We start from the raw sequence: 20828 nt of genomic DNA, 5'->3' as shown, positions 1-20828 counted from the left end.
GATAATAGCTGGTTCATGTTTCATACAATAGATCATGAAAAGCCAAAGGTAGAAAACATCACAAATCAACTCGGAAGCCCAAGATTCGTTCCTGCTTGGCACAGACACGCGTTCGATACCTGCACATTATGAAATGAATGAGCTGCTTATGAGAGGCAACTCATTTTCCAATTTAAATAAATCAGTAATTCCTTGGCAGTCTTCTGTTGTAGACGGTAATAAATCAGGAAGGTTTATGAGGTCATCTTCCAAAAGGCAGTGATGGTGCTTCCCTGCCAGATTTAATTTGTGTCTGTTGAGTGTCTGATTTTTCGGGGGCTCTTCAACAAAGCTAATTTGATTAAAACATTTGAAGAAACGTATGCCATTATAAGCATTGTAAAGCATACAAAAATGGGACATGTAAAGCAAAGTTGTCATGTAGAGATGTACAATTCAAAACACCAGCAGTGAGGTACTCAACAGGGACCGGCGAACTCGCACCCACAACTTTGAATCACACAATCCAAACACAATCATAAAAGCGGTTTACACTGACACATCCATATACAGGGTTTGTAGAATACTGACACAAACAAACACACACACATGCATGCAGACACTCCCAGAAACACAGTGTGTGTACAGTGTGTATCAGTGTATTTGCCGGTGTGTTGTGATGGCTGCCCCACAGCAGAGTGCCTCTCTAAATATAGCTACAGCTCAGGGCTCACAGAGGAAGGCCCAGCGCCGAGACAGCCGGGGATTAACCATTACTATCCCTCTCAAGCACACATACACTCACACACAAACATTCCTACACACGTACACTTGCATACTAAACACGCAATTCCTCGATATGCACAAGAGCACAACATTTATGTACAGAAGATATATGTGTTTTTTATAAAGGTGGCGCATGCACGGCACTACATGTCCACACGCATAAACACTCAAAATGAGCCTGCTCCTGTTACATATTTTTCATTTGACGGCATGTACATAAGTGTTTTGACCTTATTGATAAGAAAACATTCAATACGAATCTGACTGGACAATAAACTGCAAAACAGAGGGACAACATTTTGGATTTGTAGCAACGTTAGATCGTCAGCAAAGAATGAAGGACCAAAGATATCATGTAAGTGGACACAAAGCTCTTCATTGATTGATATTGAACTTCATTTTGTTCACGAGTTAATTACATAATAAAGGTAGTAGGCGACACTGTGGGCCTTGAGCTGGTAAAACAATCTAGCTCGTAGTTTTAACAGGAAAACCTATGTTGTATGTCGTAAGTCGAATTAGTCCTGATATGTCAATGGATTGATAGTTAGTCGAGACACTTGAGGTTTATGTAAACAAATGTAGTCTAGTTATCGTCAAATAACATCTGTCTCAGTGAAGCTCAGCGTTGATCACAAACTTTTTTTTTTAAATGGGCTTCCCAGAAGATATGGAGAAGTTAGCTAGCTAACATTATCTTCCAGCTTTTAAAATAGTCGATCGCAGCAGCTCGGTTGGAGTGATATTTGCTGGCGGTCGAAAACACATTTTGAAGTTACAAAATCCTTTTCATGTGAGTTCCAAGTGGGGGTTTGTTCACTTTTGCTAATAAATCATATGAATGTCAAGAGAAAATCTATGATGAATGGCAACATTTGCAAACACACCTCTAGCTCTGTGTACAAATAGTTTGATATTAATTACACTTTTGTTAATGCCTGCATTGCAAGATTTCAAGTGAATAGAGGGACTGATTCTCAGGTTGATTTGTACTGGAAAGGAAAGAATCGTATTCATTTAGCAAGCTAGTTAAAAAAAATTTAAAGATAGAAATGACTGAAAGATGGCAGATAAATTGTTGCTACTGCTGCCGCTGTTGTTAAGAGAGGTCGCAGGTCCACGAAACAGCCGATTTGTCAGCATTGGAAAAAAAACTGTGGAAAGCTTTTCCACTGCTTGGAGGGAGGGATGAGTTTGTCGATGCAGAATAAAACAGTGGGACTCTAACAGCCTCGACGATGTGGTCTGGGACCTCTAGAATTGGGTGTGGGTGCTGAAATAGAAGTGGGAATGGAGAATAGACAAACAATCATCTCTTGACGAATAGCTGCTCAGCAAAAGATGGCTGAACTGTGAGATAACGAGAGGAGCTCACTTCATTAGAGAGGAGACAGGAAGAGACGCACAACAGCAGAGCAGCCATCTTTTGAGCCCCCTCACTTGCTCTATCACGCATGTAGGCGTCTGTTTCTTTTTTTTGAGGCTTTCCTTGAAGCTCAACAAACACCTACTCAGTACTGATTTGAGACTATCCATAACACGAAGCATATAGTCTCACTGTTTATTTCCCTATGGACATATAACCTGGTTAATGGCCACAATTAACTTAAGGGTCTAATTAGGTCTAAGCTGTTTACCTTCGACACGGGCCTGCTGTGATACAGTTGATGTTAGAAGTAAACTGAAGATTTTTGTGCAAAGATGTAATTGTCTTCCATCAAAAAGAAGGAGAAATGCTTATTTGGGAGAAAGTTACTTATAATACATGGCATTGGGAACATTTACAATGAGACAGTGAGACGATAGAGATTCGTCAACTGGCAACCAACATCATATTAACAATGAAAGCCTTATTTTATCCAAATTATGTCTTTTGAAACTGTGGAGCCATGGTGTCACTCTGTGGAACTGTTGGTTTAGTCCTGACCCCATCTGACAGGCTGCAGTATGCCCAGCAACAGTAGGTCTACGTGGTCTGCTGGGTGTGTGTGTGTGTGTGTGTGTGTGTGTGTGTGTGTGTGTGTGTGTGTGTGTGTGTGTGTGTGTGTGTGTGTGTGTGTGTGTGTGTGTGTGTCATCAGCCAGGAGAGTCGAACAACACCCCACTGGATACTTTTGACTCATGCTGGATGGCCAAGAGGAGGAATGTACCATCGCATCTCCTCTTTTTTCTATGTACGCACACTCACACACTCACACACTCACACACTCACAAATGCACACACACTCACTTGGCTAACAGCTAATGGAACTAGCAGTACATACACTGCTGAGTACATCGAGTTTAATTTAGTTTCTGGTAAAATATGAAATGATTTACACAAACAAACCGACTTCCTGCGTAAGGTCACCGCTTGTTTTTGAGTTTATACATAATGTGTTTTTTTTTACAACGTCTAGACAGAGGTGTAGCCAGTTGTGGGTCACACGATACAGCAGTGGTCACCTGCCCTCTACTGAGTCCATCTTTCTAGTTTTACCGCATGCAATTGCTTTAAGACATATTTCCATGTATAAAAAACCTGACATATGAGTCAGGTGTCAGAATGTTATGCAAAATGCTGCCGTTGAGGTCACGTCATGAATCGGCGCTTCCTTTCAGCTTCATGTAATGTTTGCTTCTTTCGTCAACACAAAGAGTTTTCACTGACAGAGCGAGTGTTTCCCTTGCAGTCACATTTCCACCGAGCAAACCGGCCGATACAAAATGCCCGAGCCTCTTTGAGGTTATGAATGACTGACCCCCTGGTAAAATATCCTCGTGCATGAAGGTACAGGATTTATGGTCACTCTCTCTTATGGTAAAACCATGAGCATAATGACACAATATTGCTGTGTAATGCTACAACTACAAGCACCTTGCATCATGACTCTGCGTGATGCCGGCACTACGATGTTGCCACGGGTTTGGGTTTCTTCCAAAAATAATACAGAATGAGAGACAGACAAGAGATATACCAAGGAGCCCCACCCTGGATTTAAAGCTACTCTCATGCACCATGTTCAAGAATGACAGGATGCTGTCTATATTAGTGTGGGTGGGGGGGGGGGGGGGGGGTTACCTCCTCCATAGTATGTTTCTGAAAATACCTGAGATTGAGACCACTCCTGTATCTGAGTGGTAAATATGAAGCTACAGCCAGCCACTTGTTAGCTTAGCACAAGGACGTCTCAAAGCAACAACAAAAATATTCTTAATTTTGCGAAGGGGGGATTCGGGGCCGCAGGAAGTTACTGCTTCCAGCCCAGAAACACTTCGGCATAGAAGCACATTGTTATTTTTCGTACAGGATGAATGGTAATAATGAGTTCATCGTAACGGGGGCTGGTATCGGCAGATTTTGTCACAATAGATGGTTTCTGTTCTTTATGCTAAGCTAAGTTAATTAGCTCATGGCGGTACAGCTTCCTATTTAGTCGTTAGAGAGAGACTGCTGCAAAGACAGCATATATTTTTCTAAAATTTGTTACAAAGGGGTTTTACGGGAAAAACAGTTCGAGAACTATCGGTAATTTTATTCTCATTTATTTCTAATCCCCCCCTCCACACACACACACACACACACACACACACCCTCCCCTCGAAAACCAGCATGATGTTGGCTCGCACCACACCCTCATTACATGTTACTGCTGTATTATATTTAATCAGTATGATACCATATTAGACAACTGCATGCACACAATCCACAATCCACATCGCAGCAAACATTGGGGGGGTTTGGGACCAAAACGTCACGTTAAACGCGTCACTGCTTGACACCTCGCTTGTGTTCTGAGCGCTCGCGCAAAAAAACCTTTACCTTTATTTTATATTTGTATTTTTTTTAGATGCATGTCTCGTGAACGCGTCTCAGTGGCCGTGTTGCACGCAGTCTCAAGGGCAAGCAGGAGCGTGGTCTGAACCAGCGATACTTCCAGGGAGAAGGCAGCGGCTAGGGGCACGAAGGGGGTGGGGGGGGGGGGGTGGGGGGGGGAGGATTCTTCCTAACACAACGTCAGGGTTCGGGGGGACTGCGACATTACGTGAAATAAACACCATGTTCCCGCTGTGGCGTTGAAAAGGATGGTCATATTGTGAAGGGGGACGCTCGTCCGACGTTATACGCCATTGCCCCCCCCCCCCATTTCCCGGACAGAAATATGAAGATATTACATATTTTTGGATGAAGAAATACAGCACGTATACGGTATAAATATTTGTCTATCTTACCCGGGCCGCCATCTTTGCAGTTGCGGTAGTTCAGGGATGCAGCCGGGGGTCAATGATTCAGGACAGCGGGTGGACGGCGCAACGGAAACGGCTCGGCAGCAGATGGGTTTATAAGCTGCAGCGCACCTCGCTCTGATTGGCCGACTCGGGCGGAAGCGCACCGATTAGCCCGCGTGCGGCGGAGAGGGAGGGAGGGAGGGATGCACCCTCTCTCTGTGATCCTCTGCCGTGCAAAAAAAACACTCACGTGGCAGATTGACATAAGTGGGCAAAACACGTTAGACATGTGGCTCGATGTTACAGTATGTGAGCCTAAAATGTGTTCGTGATGCACATTGGCACGTGAACGCGCATTTGAATGCCCTCCTCTTGTCATTGATGTTTAAAGTCCGCCAGACATGCATATGTTAATGAATCTTGAATTGAACTGAAAACCACGATGTGTTTGAAGAAATTGAAAAGAATTGTTAATTTTCCCGCAGCCTGTCATCTTTACACCGGCTATTTCCGCCCTATGATTTTGCAAAAACACGATCTTTTATTGTGGTTAACATCAAGCCTGCTTCAGCACCGCGGACAGCGCCCCCACTTTCTGCATCCGAGGGGCTCAGTGGAGGCTGCGGGCTCCCATTGGCTGACATTGAAGCCCATTCAGCACCATGGACAGCGGCACGTGAAGAGGAAACGTCGCAGTGTTTCTGCCTCTTCTGTGTTTATGCTATCAGCGTGAACACGTCTCAATTCTAGCTTCACTTCAATCAGCCACACTGGCAGCTTATATTCCTTTCATAATGTTTTTTTCTTGCGTATTGACGCTGTGGTTATACTGTGGTATGTTGTATGTGTGTGATGCACATCTTTAATATTTAATATTAATATTAATATTAATATTTAATATTAAAAGGGCTGCACGGTGGTGTAGTGGCTAGCACTGTCGCCTCACAGCAAGAGGGCCGCGGGTTCGATTCCCGGTCGGAGCGGTCCTTCTGTGTGGAGTTTGCATGTTCTCCCCGTGGCAGCGTGGGTTCTCTCCGGGCTCTCCGGCTTCCTCCCACAGTCCAAAGACATGCTGCAGGTTAATTGATCTCTAAATTGCCCGTAGGTGTGAATGTGAGAGTGAATGGTTGTATGTCCCTACATGTGCCCTCGATGGACTGGCGGCCTGTCCAGGGTGTCCCCTGCCTTTGCCCTATGTCAGCTGGGATAGGCTCCAGCGCCTCCGCGACCCTAATGAGGATAAGCGGTATTGAAAATGGATGGATGGATGGAATATTAAAAGATGTGAATATTTAAGAAATATGTGAATATTTAAGAACAAAACAAACTAATAGATATTTCAGATTTCTGATTTAATTATTTTTAAACTATAGCCTTAACATTTGGCTTGTATTTACCACTTGTTTTTTTTTATAGCCGTGAGAATTGCTGTTAGAATGTGAGATCTAGCGTCTCCGAGATCATTTCCGCTGTAGCAGACGTGTCTTCACTACAGGATTTAGAAGATATAGTCAATCGAGAGTAGGCTTTAAATAATAGATGCATATATTCATACTGTAGCATTTAAAACTATCAGCACAGTATCTATGATACACTTTTACAGAGTATATTTATACAGGAAGTCTGATATGAGTTTGAACTGTCCCTGAAGCGCTCATGTGCTGCCATCTCTTTGCGGCGCTTGGTAATAACATTGCAGATCCTCAGCGAGAATTATATCCAGCCTCGACGGCCTTGTGTGGTGTCTCAACATCAACACTACGCCTGCTGATGGTGCTCGAGAGTGCCCTGTGCCCTGCCTATTATGGGGCTTTTTCCCGGACTAGGAGCTCTCAAAAACTTCATCCCCGAATCAGCAGCCTCACCTGCAGCTCAGTGCTGCCCTCCTGTGGTCAGACTAAGAACTGTCTCTCTATCTATCTCTTAAATGACATGACCTGAACTTTAAAAAAAGGAACACCATACTTGTAAATGTTTTTTTATATAAAGTACCTGTAACAGTTGATCGAATGATTCTTATTTCTCACATACATATTCATACATCCACATTGTTACAGACTGCAGCATCAGCACTCGAGTAACACCTTGTACTTTAACGCCTTGACTTTTGTTCAACAAAGATTCACAAATGAAAAGGAAGGAAAAACCATAGTAACTTCGTCATCATTATCATAAGCTTCACATGTCACATTAAAAGTTGATGTCTTGTACACGTTGCAAGATAAAATATGGCACATAGTTATGAGTTAATCAATGATGAGAGCATGTGTAGGAGGGGGGTGTTGACAACCCATACTTCCCTCTTGAATACAAGAAAAAGGTTCATTCAGAGCACACAGTTCCTTTCCTCGCCTCCTGTCCTTGCATCTTTGTCTCTTTTATTGTCCCTGCACAGATGGAGGGAGCCTGGAGCAGGCCGAAGCAAAAATAGTGACAAAATCTTTTTCCTCATCAGTTCTTCTGTTTCACAGCGAAAAAATACTTAATCTCTCCTCTTCTCTGTCGAAAGCTGTCGTCACACGGTATTGAATAATCAAATTGTTAAACTCCTGGGCTGTATGGGGCTGTGAGTTGTGTACCTCGGATAGGACATCAAATCAGAATTTAATAGAAAATAATACAATTGACCGTTCGCTAAATCTTTTTTCAAAAGTTTAGAGGCTTGTGTCCTTTTATTCTTTAAAAAAAAACATGTTAGTTCTGTCAAACACTTTGGTCTTGTGACATTAAATATGCAGCAAAACAGTAAAATCCTACATTTTCCTTTTCATAATTACAATATTAGGGCTAACTACACTGCAATACAAGGACAATACAGATACAGATGTATATCTATTTCCATTTCATAAATCAGCTTTTTTTTGCCATAACCGTACACCTGATAGCATTAGCTGCGCTCTTTAACATGATATCATGTACACACATGTATCAGGGTCATATTGAGGAGCCCTTTTTTTAAATGACTCAACTGGAAACAAGAAAAAAAGTGAGCCGCAGATGTCATTGTTAACCGAATCATTGCCAGTCGCCGTTTTGTGCGGCGAGAAAGTAAATAAGCTGACAAACACATCGAGCAGCGGTAACCAAAGGAGGCCGGGCTTAGCGAACGGTCAATTGAGGCCAGGTGACGGTTCTTGATTCCAACATTCATCGCTCCCGTCTTGAATCTGGCTGGTAGTCAAACCGTTGATGTACATCACTGTGACTTCTATCAGTTTATCAAATCCCTTGATGCGATATATATCTATCCTGAACCAGCAACCTGCAGTTTGATATCTTTAAGTACAAGCAATTAAGAAATAAAATGATTATTCAACAGTCATCATATGCTACTTGTGTACCGTTCAACCCATCAGAAACAGCTCGGATGAAGGACATGTAAACCAGCTTGTTTGCCATGGATTCATTCTCCCTGTGCATATTGGTCTCATGAGGTCTGATTCTGCATCAAGGCTACATTAAGTTAAAACATCACCTGCATCATGGACACACCCAGTCTGGAAACAGGCATCACATCATGTTTTGTTAACTGGCTTTTAAAACCCCATTGCCTCATTTTCCCATGTTTTATGTTATCAGAGAGCAAGCCAAAATCTCTTTTCCATATTTATAAATTTACTAACAGAGTGCTTTAATGCTCCAGCTTTGGATGACTCCCCTTTCGGCTTATATTTTTTACAAAGTGACACAGTAAATTCCACCGTGTGTTAAAATCACAAGCTTCCATTTCCATTGGTCTAAAATCCTCAGTGCGTGACATCGCAGCATCGTGGAAAAGAAACAACGTATTCATGATTTTCTGGTTCAGCCATCGGACACTTGGAGTTGGCTCATGTTTCTTTGTGTTGTTGTATGAGATATTTAGTCTTTAGAATGATATGGCATAATATCTCTGACCTGTTTGAGAAGGCAGAGCTTTTCTCAACTTGAAGACAGTGTTTTAGACTCAGTGACATGACGGCATCAAGGCGGGAAATCTCTTGAGGCACTCGGTTGATTCTCTTTTTTATTCCATGAAGTACAGTTGTATATTTTCTTGAGCTTTCCAAAGTTTGAACATATATTCCTGATGATGTAATCTGTGCTTGAGACTTAAAACATGTTATCTGAAAGCCATTGTTACAAACTGGAGGTGTGGTCTTTGTATTATGGGACATGTAGGATCCACCATTGTTTGAGCTTCACCCATATAAGAGATTTAAAAGTCCGGATAGCTTCACATCTGGGGCTTCAATTTCAATCATTCTTTTTAAAATATTGTCTCCAGTGAAGCTTGGAACTTTATTGAACTGCATCCGTTAAATATTTACTCAAACTGAATGACACTGGAGGCTATTACTGGTTTCTGTAAGGGGAACCATTGAAGCTGGGAGGGTGTCTTTAAGACCCCTGAGCACCATGGAACCAAGAACAGAAGGAATCCTGGTGAAGGATTGATGCTTGAACCCGCATTTTGGCGAGGATACAACCCGCCTTTCACACATGCCTAGGCGTCACATCACTGAGTCTATAGCTTTCAGCAGTTCTGCGTTGCGCCCGCTCAGTCTCTTCTGTAACATCAGGTGCCCAACACAAAGCAGCATGCTAGGGAACCTATAGAAGCACTCATGCACGTCAAACAACTCTGTGAATAACTAAGCAATCTGGTCAGCAGAACAGAGAGTCTCTAAATATGGGACACCTGGATTGGACTGGACTGGACCGCACCAGACCAGACAGGAGCGGTTCAGACCAGACAGGAGCAGGTGGAAAGAGAGAGATAATCGGTGTGGTTTCAGTTTGTTTGAACAGTAACAAGCAGAGGGGGGAGGAGAGAGGAGGGAGGAGGGAGGAGGGGAGAGGGGGAGGCGACACTTCGAACAGCAGAGGAGGTCCCTCGAGCTGAGTGGCCGCAGCAACATCAACGCGGTGTTTAGGAAGTAAAAAGTCTCTACCCTTGTGGCATCTGCCCACACACACCTGGAATATAGTCATCACATCTTCTTTCATTCTGACATGTGTGGCCATTGGTTGAAACCGATCACATGATCTACTCTATGAGTACGTCCTCCACGACCCAGCAGCACCACTCATTCATACAGTACGAAGCATACAAGATGAGTGCAGGGTTCTTTCTTTCTTTCTTTCTTTCAGTACAACATTTCCCTCTGTTCACCTCAGGACAGCACCAATGTGGACTGCAGGAGAAAGTGCAGGGGAGGAACAGGAATGAAAGAAATATTAATCTTTGTTAAATATGCCTTGGAGGGGTCAGTATTGCATTTTCCCATATTTTTGTAAATGTAAACATCTTACAGAACGGCACGTTTAACGATGAATCGTCTGTGCCCAGTGTGTTAGCATTTTATACTCTGATCTTCACGTAAGATGTGGATGAATTGATCAGGTTTGGAGACTCGTTGTGTTGCGGTTGATTCTAGATCATCATGTTGTGGTATCATCGGACGCTCTGAAAGGTTCAACAGTGGAGCTGGCAGCCAGTGTTGGTGAGTGCAATAAGCTTGGGCAGGACAATAGGTAAAAGGTAAAGTGGAGTTGGCAATAAGCAGGTGTTCATCTGCACGGACATATGAAGTGACCTCATGCAAGGTGGTTCTTGGTTTTCATCCCTGTGACATTATAGCGGAAATGCCTGGATGCTACCACAGAATATCACCGTATCAATTCACTGTATCTGTGTAGCTAGAATACTCTCGCTTAATTAGTAAAGCGGTGTTGTCTGGCGTTTCTACACCCATTAATTTTTATCAAAAGACAGAAAAATACTTCAATGGGGGCATCTGATTTCTTATCTCACTGAAACAAAATACATATATATCTCTGAGCCTGAGGCGAGAGATGAAAATTACAGATATCTCTTTCTCGCAGCCTCGTATGCCTGCTGGCCGGGCCTTTCATAAATGATCATATCTCTGCTTCAAAGCATGTTAGTGTCACAGACTGAGCAAAGTGTACCAGGCATTGGATATCAACAAGCAGTCTGACCGTTTTGAGAATCTAATCAGATCCAATCAGGACCAAATAATGTGGTGGATGGTGGTTCTGGCAACACCACGCAGCAACCCTGATTTAATTTGCTTTGTTGTGGTGAAAGGGCTCTGGAGGCCAATTGCTGCCTTCAGGTGAGACACAGATCAGTTACTGCCTCTTGGATCCTTACCAAAGGATTTAAACGATGTGTATAATCCCAGAAAGTCTTTGTTCTGGGTTACAAAACAGGACATTTGGTTAATGATAAACTAGTAAAGACGCCAGACAACAGTACTGCTCCAATGTGTCGCTACGCTGCATTACATTAGTACTAACTCTGTAAATCTTTCTATCCATCCATCCTTCCTCCCTGCTCCCTCTTATCGGTCAAGGCCTATGAAGAGTTTGGTCTTCTCCTCCTCTTTCTTGCTCTCGTTCTTCAGGTCGGCAAACACCTGGGTGAAGAAGTGCGGGTCGGTGTTGATCTGGAGCATCTTGCCGCTCATGCGGTTGATGATCTCAAGGCAGCGGTCCCAGAAGGCTTCCTTCTCCGCCTCGACCAGGAAGGGCTTCAGCGGGTAGGAGATCTCGTTGCCCATGTAGGAGTAGGACAGGTAGAGGCAGGTGAGAAGTGAGGCCTGCAGCTCACGCTCGGAAGCCACCTCGGATGAAACCACATCGCGGCACAGCATGTAGAGGAAGACCACATTGGCCGGAGTGATGAAGCCCTGATCCTGCCAGCCCTGAAGGAGGAGGGAGCGGTCGACGCTACGCAGCCACAGCACCGGATCGGTTGGGGATAAACGCTTCAGTCGGTAGCACCGGCGGCACAGGAACTCACCCAGGCTGCGCATCAGTTCGCTGGTGGAAGCCTGGGTTGCAAAGAAAGAAGGAAAGGTAAGAAAGAGGAATGGGGATCTCATTTGTGGAATGAGGTAGCAATAATTAGCTAAAGATGAAATACTACTTTTAAAATATTCATTTAGCTATACAACATTGAATCAAATGTTGTTTTAAGACCAAATAACAAACTGTTTGGATTACCTGGACTATGACACGTTTTGGTGTGCCGGTCGCAGTCGTCGGCTTGATCCCAGAACTTGTGAGGGAATTCTTTTTGGCAGCAACAGCAGCTACGTTAGCCAAGGTCTTGGAGATTGGCAGGTGGGAGGAGGTAGTGGTGGTCGTGGGGTCTTGGCTCGAGGAGTAAGCTGAAAGGTTAGCACAGGACTGAGACTTCTTCAGCTTCAGGCTGCTGGAGGCCGAGTTGGCCATGGCCAAGGCGTGGCCATCCGGAGAGCTGCCTTTGCCGCCATCCCCGGCGTCTGCCTGCAACTTCTTGGAGCCCTTCCTCTTCGCCGATACAGCCACAATGCGTTTCCATGGCAACACACTGATGATGGAGGGGCGTTTGAGGGATTTTCCAGCTGCCGCGGTGGCATCCTTGGCATTCTTGCTGTTCTGGACTGCCGTATAGTGGCCTACCGTGGCAGGGCCATCCTCAAACAGCCCTGCCTTGCGGTAGCTGGGAGACAGAGACAACACCGTACCCATGATGTCTGCACAAGGGTTAGCAGTGGGATGGAGAAAGGGTGGAGTGGAGAGCAGGTGGGGGAAAGCTCTTTGACTCGTCCAGACAAAGAGCTTTGAGAGGACCAAAGTGTCTCACTTCTGGAGGAAGTCAAACCTGGGAGCCAAAAATCAAGGTGTGGAAATATTCTTCATTAGTAACATTACGTTTAGTAATAAATAATGATCAACATGATCACATTTAAGTTAAACAGAGACAACACTCATGTCCACTTTCTAGCCTTTCCTGAAATGTTAAGTGCATCTCATCGTCTTCCTCAGCATGGAGATAGATAGAACTTTCATGTTACTGTTGCCGTGAACCTGATTATGTTTTAAAATCTCTCAATTTGACTGACAAAATGTACTATGAATTATATAGCTACATGTGATGGCATTCCTAATCCACAGATCACAGCACCAGTGTGTTAAATGTCAATTTAGCTGAGCAACCGTGAATTTAATTTCCAATTCAGGGGTAAAATACAGAGTGAAAAAAAACATAACAGAATTATATGTTTTACATAAACTATAAAAGTATATTCAAATAAGTAAACTGTTTTTTTCGTTGTAATTGATGTCATATACAAATATGCAATTCCTGGGTATTATATCTGTTGATGTTGTCCAATGTGAAGTCTCTATGTGGCAGTAAGTAAGTAGGGCCCCCATCATAATAGTGTGCACTGGGGCCCATGTAGCTACCTTACAGCTACCTTCCAGTCCATCAGTATTATATAACAACCCAGAGAAGCCCACAGAGGCACGAGAAAGAAATGTGCGCAAGCATCCATCTTAGCTTCAAAATGGAAGCCTCGAAAACAGTCCAACAACACAAGGCAGCTTCAGCATCAGCACTCACACACCCACAACCTCAACACCAGCAAGATGATGCTGCTGCCTTTAATGTGTGTATGATCCATTTTCTGAGCAACACGAATGATCTGAATATGAAAAACTGAGTCTATGTTGTTGTCTTTTAAGCATTGTGTTGGGGATTCTCATTTAATGTAGGTTTTCTCATTTGCAAAGGTGAACATATATATATATATATATATATATATATATATATATGGTGTTCCTATATGCAGCAAAACAATCCTTTGTATATTCCTACCTTCGAATTAATCGACTCGTCCTGTGGGATCCATGCATCACACCTTGAGCCCACCCCCCACCCCTTGCTGCTGCTCAAATGCGGTCAAAACGTGAAAAAAAAAAAGAAGCTTTCCATCCGTTCTGCTCGGTTCCACACCGCCAACATAAGCTGTCCGGGGTCGAGGGCGTGAAAACGGCTCGGTGCACTGGTTATATAAAAAAGCCCCGTCGTTACAGGACCGGGCCGGTGTGTCTCCCGGTGGGCTGCTTCTATAGGAAGCCCTTCGGCTCGTCGATGGGAATACAGATGCGGAGCAAATGCGAAACGCACTGGACACCTTTGCTCCCGGCGAGCAGGAAGACGTCTTCCATTGAGCAACGGGGCAATCTATAGGCCGACCGTCACGGAGATGAGTGTCCCGCTCGGACGCTGCAGGCCGCGGGGACTAAGCTCCATCAGGCGGGTGCAGAAACAGCACATCTCGCTCTTCATCAACACAAAGGCGCGGGACACCGAGAGAGCGATCAGGGCAAGAAAATGGCCACTATGTATTCCAAAAATAGACAGCAGCTTATGCTCTCAGTAAACCTGCCACAGAGAGAGAGAGAGAGAGAGAGAGAGAGAGAGAGAGAGAGAGAGAGAGAGACCCGTTGCTTTGATGCGGGCATCTGCAGTTATTCGGGGTTGGATGTTGGGAGAGAAACGGCACCTTCTCATTGGCTGCTGCCGGGTTGCTGCTGCTGAGGCTGCCGGTCGTCGCAGCAACGCAGCTGACGCCATTGGCCGCCATCGGGCTGCAGCCAATCAGAGGAGCTCCGCTGTCCGAGGTGCTGAAGCTGCGGCGGCGGAGAAGGCCGGCCCGCTGGAGATGAGCACGGACGGATTTTTATGAATCACCTTGTGGAGGCGCGCGAGCCCCAAAATGACACCGTGGGTGCTAAATGAGTGGGGAGAAGTGGGCGAGGGGGGGGGGGGGGTTGCATCAGCAGGGCCAAGGCAGGAGGCCGGCTCACCAGGCAGGAGGCATCAGACACATCCATGGACCCTATGAGATGTGAAGGCACAAAGACTCCGGGGAGGAAGCAGAGTTAGTAAGGTGCCGTAAAGAGACGTGAATTCATCCATACGTAGAGAGAGAAGATGAGATAGGTGATCAGTATATCCTAAAACATCCCCCAGCAGCCTATACGCCTATAGCAGCATATCTAAGGGCTGGACCAGGGCAAACCTGCAGCCCTAACTATAAGCAAGAGGAAAGTCTTAAGTCTATTCTTGAATGAGGTGACTGTGTCTGCCTCCCGGACTGAAAGTGGAAGCTGGTTCCATAAAAGAGGAGCTTGATAACTAAAGGCTCTTGCTCCCATCCTACTTTTTAGGACTCTAGGAACCACAAGTAGCCCTGCATTTAGTGAGCGCAGCTCTCTAGTGGGACAATATGGTACTACAAGCTCCTTAAGATATGATGGTGCATCACCAATCAAGGCTTTGTAGGTGAGGAGAAGAATTGTAAATGTGATTCTTGATTTTACAGGGAGCCAGTGCAGAGCAGCTAATACAGGAGTAATGTGATCTCTTTTCTTAGTTTTTGTGAGTACACGAGCTGCAGCATTCTGGATCAACTGGAGGGATTTAAGAGACTTATTAGAGCAGCCTGATAATAAGGAATTGCAATAGAACACTGTAAAAAAGGATTTGAACAATAAGTCATGATAATGTATTTTTGTCATTTACTTCAACTTATCATGATAAGTTATACAATTACAACTCAATTGTATAAGTTGTCGGTAGTTCAACTCAGGTTTTTAAGCCAGTTCAATAAATTGTAAATTTCAAGAAGTCAATTGAACTTAATACTGTGAGTTATAATGATGGTTATGTCCAACAGTCAAAAGCAAGTGCCATTAACTGCCGTTCCTCAAACGGCCACTTGAGAATTTAAAAGCGATTCAATTTCCATTAGACCCCCATGTTAAATAGTCAAATTCTACCCAGAAATACAAATGCATACAGCCTACTACAAAAAACAGTTTTATTCTCTTTAGCTAATTTGCCTCTTCAGGAACTGTTCATGGGTGACTTTGTGTACAACTAATCCATTTACATTGAATTGAGGCTTATCCTGCATAACTTTAATAGGCGTTCACAACAAACGCGTTGCGAATATTCGCAACGCGTTTGTTGTGAACGCCTATTAAAGTTATGCATAATCGACCGTACCAGGTCGCAAACTGCGAGCTGCCTGTCAGCTCAGCTGCATCACTAACCAATGGAAAACCAGACGGCGAACTAACCTAAACCACGCGGCGGATCAATACGTTTTTGACAGCCGGATCACAAACGTGACCTGGACACTACCACGCAGTACGTAGGTTCAGCGAACCAAGTGGCGGATGAATATCGTTAGCTAGCGAGACGATGTACGTGAGTCGACCCTGGACATGCGGCGCGACAGCTCGGAAAGAGAAAGCCCCAGTGAGGTGAGTGACTCCATCAGCAATATCATTCAACCCAATAAGTCAATGTAAAGAAAGTACCTGCTGTCATGTTAATATATTGTCTGTAAATGTATGACGCGTAAGCTTTGTTTAATGCGGGTGGTTCAGTATGGAAAATAGTCCAGTGTTAGCTAACATTAGTTTTTAATAGTCACATTTGAGCCGCGTAAACCCCGATAACCGGTTTAATTGGACCCGGAAACGACAGAAAGGTTGATTAACAATAGTTTCAATCAATTATAATATTTCAGAGGACATTTAGAAAAATGTAATTTAAAGCTAACGTAATGTTTTTAGCCAGCTTCTCAATGTAACTTAGCTTAGCAACAGGACTGTCTCCAGGACAGTTCGCTACGGTCAGTTTATGGACTATTTGTGGTGTGGCTAAAATATCAGTAGCTAATATAAGTACATTTAAAACCTAATTACATTTAATTAATATTTTAATCTTTTTGGATTTGTGCTGGCAGGCTAATGCTTTTGTCAAAACATGCCTCGAAAACGGGACCTCGTTATCTAGCCAGTTAGCTAGCTAGCTTAAGTTAAGGTTTGCACTAACCTACTTATTTGATGATAATTAGCTATCTGTGTTCGCGCCACTTTCGCGTGCTTATGAATTGAAGTCATGGATTCCAGTCTTGAAGCTCCGCCTCCTTCAACAATGCTGACGCTAAAATATTAGATTTGAATTATTTAAAAAGCATTAGTAGATATTCTAGGCCTAAAATATAGTGCAGCAATATAAGATACTAATAAAATATATAACATGTTACTAAAATGAAGTTAATAAGAATAAATTCAAATGCTAAATATACAATGTAACAATGTCTGGACGGGTGGTTTAAAGTGTAACATTGGTTGTGTACATTGTAAAGTGATGAATAAAACGTGAATGCTTTTATCATTTTAAAACCTGTTATTCATCAAAATGATACTGTTAGGAAAATAGATTTGTAATCCAAATGACAAATTCACTTGGCTTATGATTTTGTTATTTAAAAAAACTCACCATAGGTTATGGAAACTACCTTTTGTTCCTAAGATCATAATTGTTTGTCCTATTACTGTGCAGTTTACTCTCTTAATCAAGTTTGCAGTTCATATGACTAATGGTTTTGCTATATTATGTTATTGATTGTGTTTCTGTGTTTCAGGTGCAGATGGTTTGGTCATTGAAGTTTGGTTGCTGTTGATGAAGTGGAGTTGTAAGTTCTGCAGTTTTGCCTCATACAATGAAAAAACAATTGAGTCATTACAAAGACAATCATGGACGTGGAAGACGGGGTTTCAGCTGTATATACCCAAACTGTCTAACATTTTTCCAATCTCATGTGGAATTTACGCAGCATCTAAAGGAGCACAAGAAAGCAACCAATCCAGTTGCTAAAATTCGCTGTGAACTTTGTACATTTTCAGCACCAAGCAACATCAAACAATACTTTCTTCATTTAAAGAGACATTTGGGAAAGAGAGAGACTGTGAATTGCCCATTTGTGGGATGCTCTTTTAAATCTAGGGTATTCTCAACTCAAACAAAGTTCTCAGCTACAACTTATAAAAAAAAAGGACTCATTATCAGATCCTGTCAGTTGTTCCTGTTGTATTTAATGTTCTTTGTGAATAATTCTGTTTAACCACATTGTGGAAGTTGTTTTAATGTAAAATAAATTTGTTTTGATGCAAAAAAATAAATATGATTTTTGCCACAAGATTCTGTGTTTCTTATAACTAAATTGTCATTTGAAACAATGCATACTTTTACGTAATATTAACTAGGAAAGTTATGTCAAAACGTCCTTCTAACTTAAATAAGAGAGTTGAAATCATTAGTTGGATAACTGAACAGAATGCATGATAATGAGTTAAATATCTTTTTAACTTGCATTGTTAAGTTGACACTACTTATTTGGACAAGTGAACAGAATGCATGATAATAAGTTATATATCTTTTGAACTTGCATTGTTAAGTTGAATAAACATGTACTATACAGTCATGTGAACTTACATAGAGCAATCCAAAGCTAAAGTCAACTAAAAATCATAAGTTGTAGCAAATTGTAAATCCAATTTGACTACTTGAAAGTTTAAGGCAGCAATTGAACTTATGTTTTTAAGTTGAACCACATTGATTTTTATTACAGTGAAGTAACAAACGCGTGAAACAGCTTTTCTGCATCTTTGAGTGTGTGACTCTGCTAAACAGAAGCGTGGTCGTTTTTTCCCACCAATTCCTGTCAGGATCTGTAGTGTTGTGTCGTGTTTCCTGTTTTATTTTGAAGTCCTTGTCTCTCGTGTCCTCTGTTTCTCTGGACTTCCTGTCCCTGTGATTGTCTGCCCTGTCCCTGATTGTTTCCTCCTGTGTCCAATCATCTGCACCAGCCCTCTGTATTTAAGTCCTGTTTGTGTCATTCCCCTTTGTCGGTTCGTCTTGTCTAGATCGTGGAAGATCTTGTGTGCGTGTTTTGTATCCTGGTTTTTGAAGCCTGTTTTTGGAATCCTGTTTAGCAATAAAGTTGCTTTTCCATCGTTGACGGCGTTTGGGTCCAGTGTCCTGTAGCTGCACCCATAACAGAACGAACCGACCAAGGATGGACCCAGCCTACAACCCCTTCGAAGGGACCCGCTTGGCCTATGGGGGCCCTCGGAGCCTCCAGAAGGGGAACTACAACCCCCATAGGGTCTCGGCACCAAACCCCTTCGAGGGGACCCGCTTGGCCTATGGGGGCCCTCGTAGCCTCCAGAAGGGGAACTACAACCCCCATAGGGTCTCGGCACCAGACCCCTTCGAAGGGACCCGCTTGGCCTATGGGGGCCCTCGTAGCCTCCAGAAGGGGAACTACAACCCCCATAGGGTCTCGGCACCAGACCCCTTCAACGGGACCCGTTTGGCTTATGGCCTCGTAGCCCCAGGGGCAGAGGTCACCCAGGCCCAGCCCCGGAGTGGGGGGCGCAAACCTCCGGACCGCGTCCGTGGAGGGTTCCGGCTGCCGCCTCTGTGCCGCAGACTACTCCGGTTCCCGCAGTCGCCTCCGTGCTGCAGCCCTCGCCCGTTCCTGTTGCCGCCTCCGTGTTCCGGCCAACCCCAACTTCCTGGGACCTATCGGACTTCCGGCCGGCCCTTGCTTCCTTTGCCTTGTCCCAGGACGCTTTCCGGGACATGATGGAGTCCCTCCAGGCGTTAGACAGGGTCCTGCTTCGGCCGCAGTCTACGGCGGTTCCTGCTAACGCTGCGCAGCAGTCAACGCCGGTTCCTGCCGACGCTGCGCCGCTGTCAACGGTGGTTCCTGCCGATGCTGCGCCGCAGTCCACGCCGGTTCCTGCCGATGCTGTCCCGTCGGCGCCCCGGCCGACCCCAGCTCCTCGTGTCTCGTCGGCGCCCTTGCCGACCCCAGCTGTGTCCAATCATCTGCACCAGCCCTCTGTATTTAAGTCCTGTTTGTGTCATTCCCCTTTGTCGGTTCGTCTTGTCTAGATCGTGGAAGATCTTGTGTGCGTGTTTTGTATCCTGGTTTTTGAAGCCTGTTTTTGGAATCCTGTTTAGCAATAAAGTTGCTTTTCCATCGTTGACGGCGTTTGGGTCCAGTGTCCTGTAGCTGCACCCATAACAATTCCGGCGATGCTTTGTGTGACTCGCTCTCTTTTGTCTCAACATCAGTTAAAATGTTGTGGGTTCTACAACTCCTCCGACTTCGTGGGCTCGCCGTACTATTTGGACCACGAGAAGCAATACCCACCGCAGTGCTGCCCAGGCATGGAGAGCCCCTGTAACCAAACGGTGGCTGACAGTGACACGGTATGGGCTTTGGAAGAAGTAGAAATAACAACAACAACTACAACAACATCCAAGTTCATGATCCAAAACACCTTTTGAATTTATAAATTGTGTTTTTTGACCTCTTTTACCATCACTTTCTTTTTCATTTTCTCTTCCCTCAGACCATTACTGGGTGCTTCCCAAAGATCAAGAAGCTGATTGATGACAACACAGTGGTCATTGTGGCCGTGGCTCTGGGAATTGCATTGCTGGAGGTAGGACCTCATCTCTCATCACACTTTAGATTAGGCCGAGGATGTATACTTCCAGTTAAAATCAACACTTGATTAACAATACAAAAATAAATAAAAACATTCCTTGAATATACAAAATTTCTTTATAGACACATTTTTCTTACTTTACTTATTATTGCGTGTTACTAATATATATATTCTCCCCAGATATGTGCCATGGCGGTTTCCATGATCCTTTTCTGCAGAATAAAATCCAGGGGGGACTAACTGCAAATGGTGAAGGCCCAGGAAGCATCCTTTTAATCACTGAGATCTTTCTACTTCCTCTAGAAGAGCGAAGGGCCTCATCATTAAAGGCAGTTCATGTCATATCTCGGGCGATCAGAATTACCGAATGACATAACCAATCTATTTTTACTACGTTTAAATCTATTTAAGCAATGCCGCATATGAATGTAAATGATCTCTAAAGAACTACACGTTGTCAAACGGCCTACACACACTGCCTACTTCGCCCAGAGACCTTTTTAAATCTGCTACTACCTGAACGCATGGTAAGTCAATGAGGAATCACATCATATCTGCGTTATCATCGTGATAATGAAACATGGAGGCTGCTGTGTCGGGCACAGGAACCACTATTGGTAATGTTGATGCTGTGACGCAGCCTGTGAAACAGCAACAGATGTGATGCACTATTGGATGTTGGTGAA

General features: G+C 43.9%; 1 protein-coding gene and 1 long non-coding RNA gene across 2 annotated transcripts; one reads left to right on the top strand and one right to left on the bottom strand.

The window, feature by feature from the left end:
• Positions 1 to 11324: 11324 nt before the first annotated feature.
• LOC117734895 (cyclin-dependent kinase 5 activator 1-like) lies at positions 11325 to 12498 on the bottom strand. The gene is made up of 2 exons (XM_034539222.1): positions 11989 to 12498; positions 11325 to 11816 (listed from the first exon to the last, which is right to left on the bottom strand). Exons 1-2 carry the CDS (start codon positions 12496 to 12498, stop codon positions 11325 to 11327), a joined length of 1002 nt encoding a protein of 333 aa, XP_034395113.1.
• A 7265-nt stretch (positions 12499 to 19763) lies between these two features.
• Positions 19764 to 20828, top strand: LOC117735105. Its single transcript, XR_004609858.1, has 3 exons — positions 19764 to 19900; positions 20044 to 20136; positions 20323 to 20828. It is a non-coding gene; the product is annotated as an uncharacterized LOC117735105 (long non-coding RNA).

The sequence above is a fragment of the Cyclopterus lumpus genome, chromosome 8 (assembly GCF_009769545.1).
Source record: "Cyclopterus lumpus isolate fCycLum1 chromosome 8, fCycLum1.pri, whole genome shotgun sequence".
Lineage (NCBI taxonomy): Eukaryota > Metazoa > Chordata > Actinopteri > Perciformes > Cyclopteridae > Cyclopterus > Cyclopterus lumpus.
This window is presented reverse-complemented; position numbering and strand designations above follow the sequence as displayed.